The sequence below is a fragment of the Mytilus edulis genome, chromosome 3, assembly GCF_963676685.1.
Source record: "Mytilus edulis chromosome 3, xbMytEdul2.2, whole genome shotgun sequence".
Taxonomy (NCBI): Eukaryota; Metazoa; Mollusca; class Bivalvia; order Mytilida; family Mytilidae; genus Mytilus; species Mytilus edulis.
The window spans coordinates 106770781-106780171 of record NC_092346.1 but is presented as its reverse complement, the minus strand read 5'-3'; the positions used below and the strand labels follow the sequence as shown (position 1 = coordinate 106780171).

Genomic DNA, 9391 nt, shown 5'->3' with positions numbered 1-9391 from the left:
ATATGGCTAATCGAGGAACGCGTTTGACAGCTACCACTCAATTGGGTAATTTTAGTAAGAGGTAATATGATCTTTTAATTTTGAAGAATTGTCCACATATAGGTAAAAGCCTGTTCATTTTTGGAATTACAATTAAAAGCAGGAGAACACAATTGTAGTTTGCAAACCTAAAAGTGTTAAAACAAATATTCAATATTCAATACATCAGACATTTATTTTTTTTTTTTTTTTTTTTTTTTTTTTAATATTAAACATATTTTATTAACAAACATCATTAACTTAGTCTTCTGTGCACGAATTTATCATTTTTTTGTGCAAGTTTCGTATAATCGTCAATTTTTTTTCAAACGGTCAGTGTTGTTGTGAAAATATGGCAGGTAATTAAAGTGCGTGTTTTGAAGCCGAAGTTTAACGATTGTCACCTGTTGGTCAACAATCGACAAAAAATCAACAAAAAAGCATGGAAATTGAGCACGTGTTTAACATGTAAATTCAGATAATAGTTTATTATAAGGACATCCATGCTTATTGTGATCACCGGATTTTTACGAGATGGGTCACACTTAGGTCACTTTGCATACGGAAAATATGTCGGGGAATTGCTTCCTGGAAGGAAGCAATTAAAATAAAGTAAACTTCTTCTAAAAGTGAATAAATTAAAGAATTTTCTTCAGAAAAAAGTATATGTACATCCATTTAGTTATAAAAAAAAACATATGCATTATTTTTTTGATTTGAGGTTTCTAATGACTTTAAACTGAACACTGAGAACAATACACCAAATATCAAATCAATATCTACAAGTATGAAGAAAAAAGTCTGGAAAACTGATTTGCCGGACTGACAGATGGACAGACAGACAAGAGTTCAAACCTTAATGGGAAACTAGCTGTCAAATTCATGGTCACCGATTTTCAAATTCTCATATTTCATTTTTAACAATGTAAAACATTTATCCAAACTATCAAAAGTCTAAAATAAACAGTTTACAGAGCATGGGGTAGATAATATATAGGTTCTTTTCGTGTGTATTTTAGTCCAGACGCCATCTAATTAACTATTGATTTGACCTCAGATGACCATATAAGCGATGTAAACATAAATAAAGATATGAATAAATTAAACCAACACGTGCAATGGGATTTTTATAGGTCTGTTTGATTTTATTTTATAGATTAATAATAGATGTTTCTCATTGTTTTTAACTGTATAAGAATGATTTTATGTGCATCCAATTACTTATCAAATGATTTACCTTAGTTTCACTTTCATTGTTGACATTCTTTTTCTTTAAATAACCAGTACACATACAATGCATACGTTGTCAATCTCTAGTTAAATTGAAGTTCACATGAATAGGGATTTAAAGAGGTCGACTCATTCACTTGCAAGTGAATAACTAATTATCAATGTTTCTTAGCGTAATTTGACAAAATTGAACCTTTTTGGCTGCAAAAAGCGAATTGTTTTTTCACTATTTCACTTTCATTATTGATTGAACAAAAAAGAATCAAACTTTAGATTTTTTAAATACTTCGTAGCTTGTGCCCCTTTAAGTCCCCTTTGACTTCGTCGGTAGGGGACTAATAAAATAAAGTTGCATGGCAAAATATCTTTTTATTTGTGTTTTATATTGACAAACATCCAAATGGAATCTCCTTTTGAACCAAGGGCTATAAAGAGAGGTTGTTATCATTTTTTTAGTTGTTTAATGTCATCATGAATTGTGTTAAGTGATTTCATTATGAGCAGATGATATAAAATACATGTTGCATGAATAAAACTTATGAAATATAAATGTCTGTTGAATTAATTCAATAATTTTACAATTCAAATAAGTCCATCTAAATTAAGTAAACAATTACAATATTCAATACAATGCACCAAAAGATAAACTTACAGAAAGGAGTAGGCTTGAAAAGGTCTTCATAAAATTAACGGTACCAATTTTCTTGCACCAGATGCACATTTCGACAATACATGTCTCTTCAGTGATGCTCGTGGCCAAAATATTTGAAATCCAAAGCTTATATAAAAGATGAAGAGCTATAATCCAAAAGGTTCAAAAAGTATAGCCAAATCCGTGAAAGGAATCAGAGCTAAAAATAGCCCCTCATTCCAGCTAAAATATGAAATTAAGATTTATTGACTAATGTCACAATAAATCATAGCTCATACAATGACTAAATAGGAAACTTTTTATACATTATAGCATAGGATTCATGACATCACAAAAAGCACCCATTTTGAATTTCTGCAAAAAAATCATTGAAAAAGGGCAATTTTTCTATGATTTCTTTTTTAAACGAAAAACAAACAGCACATGTGTTGGCAGAAAAAGGTCCTATAACATAATTTTTGTAATGACATTTTACATAAACAGACTTGAAATTTTAGATTGTTGACGCCTGTGCTCTATTTGAATATTTAGATTGTTGACACCAGTTTTTATCTTGAAACATTGAGTTTGATAATCAGGGCCAAATTTGGCCCTTAACAAACTTACTCCTTTGTGTATATTTAACATAAAAAAAAAGAACAAGTTAAATGTTGCATCAATACTGAAAATAAAAATGACACATTTAAGGTTTTTCATTACATATAGTTAAGTAGATATAGTATCTGGCTACCATAACACATATTTCAGACCAACATAAGCAAGATATTTTATAAAATCAAAATCATACATAGTCATCACCTAAACATCAAACAACCAGTAGACTTGTTATTTAATTTCTCACATGTAATGGCTTTATATCATTCACACCAACAACTAACTTATTTAAAATAACTAATGATGTCCTATCACCAATATCAACAAAATAACGGATATAAATTGATAAACTAAAACTTTAACATACAAGCTATACAAAGGTTTCAAAATTAATGACCAATTAATGGCCCTGGATATGAGATGTTCCAATGCTACTTAGACTACCTCCAAATGTCAATAACTTATGAGCCAAATATTACTAAACATTATTGTTCTCCCCTCAGTTGTTTTAACAATTTTGATTTCGTGGTTGCACTTAATACCAGAAACAGTTTGTCTTAATCTTGATAGATATATTGTGAATATTATAAAATATTAAATAAAACATCCAGTCATTGTGATTGGTTAACACAATTCTCTCATGATAACAATGATGTCCTTTCTCACAGTAAACATGTACACTTTTGTCAGTATGCTAAAACATACTAAGTATTTTACATTTATAAGTCCTTGTTTGGAACAAAAAGTATAGAACATACAACTCAACAACCCATTCACACATCAATAAATCTAACATAAAATTATTATTCAAAATGGAAAATATATTCATTTATACAAGAGTACAATTAGTCAAGCTGCAACAATTAATCCAACCATAAAAATATATAAAACAGCAAAATAAAACCTGAGTTTCTAACATATCTGATTTCAAACGATAGAAATTGTCCTTACTGCAGTTATAAACAAATTAAAAAGTCTTTTATGCAAATAGGTTCAACAGAAAATGATTACAACATAATATTGGACTTACTTTTAATAAGGGCTGTTCCAGAAAATACTATGTCCCCCCCAGGGAAGGCAATTTTTTTAAATATTATGTGGGTGGTTGTATTTGAAATACCAAAATGCAAAGGGAGTGCTGTTCTAATTAAATTTTATTTCTGTGGGTGGTGGGGGTTAAAAAAAGTGCCGTCCCTGGGGGGGACATAGTATTTTCTGGAACAGCGCTAAAAATGATTTCATCAAGTGTAAAGTATTATCTGCTTAACACACTTTCTTACACAAAACTTCAAACAGAAACAAAAAAATGAATGACAGAAAACAACTTAAATAACTTACAAAATGGAAATAAGAATTAGTTAACCAAATATTGGACTAAACTATAAATGACTCCCAGAAACAGATGCACATAACTACCTGCTGTTCAGATATGACATTGTTTTGGCAAATCAAAGCATAGGAAAATATCAAAAATATTTCTTTTCATGAAAGTCACATATAATTTATCAACATGTAGCTTACATATAATTTCAAATTGTGTGAGATTATTGAAAATATAAAAATACAATATGGTATGATTGCCAATGAGACAACTTTTCACTACAGTTTTGACCATTCCATTCAAATTCTTCATATTATGAAAAGTAAAATGTGTCAAAGTAAAAAAAAGTCATAATGGATACCAGCACAACAAGGAAGGAAGTCCGTCAAATTTTACCTGTATTTATTTAATAAACTTTAACAGCAACATATGTGTAATATATTTTTCTTCTTTCATTTTTCATTGACTTTAAAATCTTATATCTGCTTATTTCCAAAAAAGGTTAAGAAAATTACATTAACATAATATAATGAACTCATGAACAATAAAACATGGGATATAAAACTTAAGTTGGTCTGACAACCAATCATTGTTAACCATTCATTTTTTTTTTACTTATTTTGGTATAATATCTAACTTAACAAAAACTAAAAAAATATTTCTGAACTGGATTAATTATCTCCTACTTATTTGGGATGAGAACAACAATTTCCTTTACCAGTTTATCTAAAACTCTTCTAGAACTTTCCCATGATCTCCACCATCAATCATGTGTTATAATTTAATAACAAGGTTGACATGTTGTCCATCACTTACAAAACACCTTTCCAGCACCAATAATCATCCACCAAAACTACAAACATCAGTCTTTTCTGTTCACATTCTATCTGATATAATTCTCAGTTATCAAAAGAATACCTTTCTTCCTTCTTGTTTGAATCTATCACTAAGGCTTAAACTGGTCTGAAATAAATAAGTTACTTATAAAATATGAGAAATCAACTCATGGGTCATCTCTCTGGTGATTTCTCATTGGCAGACAAATGGAAAGATGAGAAGACATTGCGAAGTGTGCAGTCACATAAATGCTTGGTTGAGAGGACGACTGTTTACATGGTGTATGTTACATGTTCTGATGGTTTCTATGCCGACTTACTGATGGTTGATAAGGGGAAGACTGTTTTTCCTTGGTTTATGCTACATGTTCTTATGGTCTTTCTGCTTACTTACTGATGATTCAGGGAAGACTTTTTCCATGGTGTATGTAACATGTTCTTATGGTCTTTCTGCTTACTTACTGATGATTGAGGGAAGACTTTTTCCATGGTGTATGCTACATGTTCTTATAGTTCTTTCTGCTTACTTACGTATGATTGATGGAAGACTTTTTCCATGGTGTATGTAACATGTTCTTATGGTCTTTCTGCTTACTTACTGATGATTGAGGGAAGACTTTTTCCTTGGTTTATGTTACATGTTCTTATGGTCTTTCTGCTTACTTACTGAGGATTGAGGGAAGACTTTTTCCATGGTGTATGTAAAATGTTCTTATGGTCTTTCTGCTTACTTACGTATGATTGATGGAAGACTTTTTCCATGGTGTATGTTACATGTTCTTATGGTCTTTCTGCTTACTTACTGATGATTGAGGGAAGACTTTTTCCATGGTGTATGCTACATGTTCTTATGGTCTTTCTGCTTACTTACTGATGATTGAGGGAAGACTTTTCCCATGGTGTATGCTACATGTTCTTATGGTCTTTCTGCTTACTTACTGATGATTGAGGGAAGACTTTTTCCATGGTGTATGTTACATGTTCTTATGGTCTTTCAGCTTTCTTACTGATGATTGAGGGAAGACTTTTTCCATGGTGTATGCTACATGTTCTTATGGTCTTTCTGCTTACTTACTGATGATTGAGGGAAGACTTTTTCCATGGTGTATGTAACATGTTCTTATGGTCTTTCTGCTTACTTACATATGATTGAGGGAAGACTTTTTCCATGGTGTATGCTACATGTTCTTATGGTCTTTCTGCTTACTTACATATGATTGAGGGAAGACTTTTTCCATGGTGTATGTTACATGTTCTTATGGTCTTTCTGCTTACTTACTGATGATTGAGGGAAGACTTTTTCCATGGTGTATGCTACATGTTCTTATGGTCTTTCTGCTTACTTACTGATGATTGAGGAAAGACTTTTTCCATGGTGTATGTAACATGTTCTTATGGTCTTTCTGCTTACTTACATATGATTGAGGGAAGACGTTTTCCATGGTGTATGTTACATGTTGTTATGGTCTTTCTGCTTACTTACATATGATTGAGGGAAGACTTTTTCCATGGTGTATGTTACATGTTCTTATGGTCTTTCTGCTTACTTACTGATGATTGAGGGAAGACTTTTTCCATGGTGTATGCTACATGTTCTTATGGTCTTTCTGCTTACTTACTGATGATTGAGGGAAGACTTTTTCCTTGGTTTATGCTAAATGTTCTTATGGTCTTTCTGCTTATTTACTGATGATTGAGGGAAGACTTTTTCCAAGGTTTATGCTACATATTCTTATGGTCTTTCTGCTTACTTACTGATGATTGAGGGAAGACTTTTTCCATGGTGTATGTTACATGTTCTTATGGTCTTTCTGCTTACTTACTGATGATTGAGGGAAGACTTTTTCCATGGTGTATGCTACATGTTCTTATGGTCTTTCTGCTTACTTACTGATGATTGAGGGAAGACTTTTTCCATGGTGTATGCTACATGTTCTTATGGTCTTTCTGCTTACTTACTGATGATTGAGGGAAGATTTTTCCATGGTGTATGTAACATGTTCTTATGGTCTTTCTGCTTACTTACTGATGATTGAGGGAAGACTTTTTCCATGGTGTATGTAACATGTTCTTATGGTCTTTCTGCTTACTTACTGATGATTGAGGGAAGACTTTTTCCATGGTTTATGCTACATGTTCTTATGGTCTTTCTGCTTACTTACTGATGATTGAGGGAAGACTTTTTCCATGGTGTATGCTACATGTTCTTATGGTTTTTCTGCTTACTTACATATGATTGAGGGAAGACTTTTTCCATGGTGTATGCTACATGTTCTTATGGTCTTTCTGCTTACTTACTGATGATTGAGGGAAGACTTTTTCCATGGTGTATGTTACATGTTGTTATGGTCTTTCTGCTTACTTACTGATGATTGAGGGAAGACATTTTCCATGGTGTATGTAACATGTTCTTATGGTCTTTCTTTTTCCATGGTGTATGTAACATGTTCTAATGGTCTTTCTGCTTACTTACAGATGATTGAGGGAAGACTTTTTCCATGGTGTATGCTACATGTTCTTATGGTCTTTCTGCTTACTGATGATTGAGGGAAGACTTTTTCCATGGTGTTTGCTACATGTTCTTATGGTCTTTCTGCTTACTTACTGATGATTGAGGGAAGACTTTTTCCATGGTGTATGTAACATGTTCTTATGGTCTTTCTGCTTACTTACTGATGATTGAGGGAAGACTTTTTCCATGGTGTATGTAACATGTTCTTATGGTCTTTCTGCTTACTTACTGATGATTGAGGGAAGACTTTTTCCATGGTGTATGTTACATGTTCTTATGGTCTTTCTGCTTACTTACTTATGATAGAGGGAAGACTTTTTCCATGGTTTATACTACATGTTCTTATGGTCTTTCTGCTTACTTACTGATGATTGAGGGAAGACTTTTTCCATGGTGTATGCTACATGTTCTTATGGTTTTTCTGCTTACTTACATATGATTGAGGGAAGACTTTTTCCATGGTGTATGTTACATGTTGTTATGGTCTTTCTGCTTTCTTACTGATGATTGAGGGAAGACTTTTTCCATGGTGTATGCTACATGTTCTTATGGTCTTTCTGCTTACTTACTGATGATTGAGGGAAGACTTTTTCCATGGTGTATGTAACATGTTCTTATGGTCTTTCTGCTTACTTACATATGATTGAGGGAAGACTTTTTCCATGGTGTATGTTACATGTTGTTATGGTCTTTCTGCTTACTTACTGATGATTGAGGGAAGACTTTTTCCATGGTGTTTGCTACATGTTCTTATGGTCTTTCTGCTTACTTACTGATGATTGAGGGAAGACTTTTTCCATGGTTTATGCTACATGTTCTTATGGTCTTTCTGCTTACTTACATATGATTGAGGGAAGACTTTTTCCATGGTGTATGTTACATGTTGTTATGGTCTTTCTGCTTACTTACTGATGATTGAGGGAAGACTTTTTCCATGGTGTTTGCTACATGTTCTTATGGTCTTTCTGCTTACTTACTGATGATTGAGGGAAGACTTTTTCCATGGTTTATGCTACATGTTCTTATGGTCTTTCTGCTTACTTACTGATGATTGAGGGAAGACTTCTTCCATGGTGTATGTAACATGTTCTTATGGTCTTTCTGCTTACTTACTGATGATTGAGGGAAGACTTTTTCCATGGTGTATGATACATGTTCTTATGGTCTTTCTGCTTACTTACTGATGATTGAGGGAAGACTTTTTCCATGGTGTATGATACAGGTTCTTATGGTCTTTCTGCTTACTTACTGATGATTGAGGGAAGACTTTTTCCATGGTGTATGTTACATGTTGTTATGGTCTTTCTGCTTACTTACTGATGATTGAGGGAAGACTTTTTCCATGGTGTATGTAACATGTTCTTATGGTCTTTCTTTTTCCATGGTGTATGTAACATGTTCTAATGGTCTTTCTGCTTACTTACAGATGATTGAGGGAAGACTTTTTCCATGGTGTATGCTACATGTTCTTATGGTCTTTCTGCTTACTTACTGATGATTGAGGGAAGACTTTTTCCATGGTGTTTGCTACATGTTCTTATGGTCTTTCTGTTTACTTACTGATGATTGAGGGAAGACTTTTTCCATGGTGTATGCTACATGTTCTTATGGTCTTTCTGCTTACTTACTGATGATTGAGGGAAGACTTTTTCCATGGTGTATGTAACATGTTCTTATGGTCTTTCTGCTTACTTACTGATGATTGAGGGAAGACTTTTTCCATGGTGTATGTAACATGTTCTTATGGTCTTTCTGCTTACTTACTGATGATTGAGGGAAGACTTTTTCCATGGTGTATGTTACATGTTCTTATGGTCTTTCTGCTTACTTACTTATGATAAAGGGAAGACTTTTTCCATGGTTTATGCTACATGTTCTTATGGTCTTTCTGCTTACTTACTGATGATTGAGGGAAGACTTTTTCCATGGTGTATGCTACATGTTCTTATGGTTTTTCTGCTTACTTACATATGATTGAGGGAAGACTTTTTCCATGGTCTATGTTACATGTTGTTATGGTCTTTCTGCTTTCTTACTGATGATTGAGGGAAGACTTTTTCCATGGTGTATGCTACATGTTCTTATGGTCTTTCTGCTTACTTACTGATGATTGAGGGAAGACTTTTTCCATGGTGTATGTTACATGTTGTTATGGTCTTTCTGCTTACTTACTGATGATTGAGGGCAGACTTTTTCCATGGTGTATGCTACATGTTCTTATGGTCTTT

The 9391-nt window shown here is 33.0% G+C and overlaps 1 protein-coding gene across 4 annotated transcripts in view; it reads right to left on the bottom strand.

Moving 5' to 3' along the window:
- Positions 1 to 3719: 3719 nt before the first annotated feature.
- LOC139518129 (uncharacterized) overlaps positions 3720 to 9391 on the bottom strand; it is a 41736-nt gene continuing 36064 nt past the window's right edge. For all 4 annotated transcript variants that reach the window (XM_071309815.1, XM_071309816.1, XM_071309817.1 and 1 more), the window contains one exon: positions 3720 to 4778. In XM_071309815.1, coding sequence (XP_071165916.1) covers positions 4722 to 4778 — 57 coding nt within the window. In that variant the 3' untranslated portion in view covers positions 3720 to 4721. The remainder of the gene's footprint in view (positions 4779 to 9391) is intronic.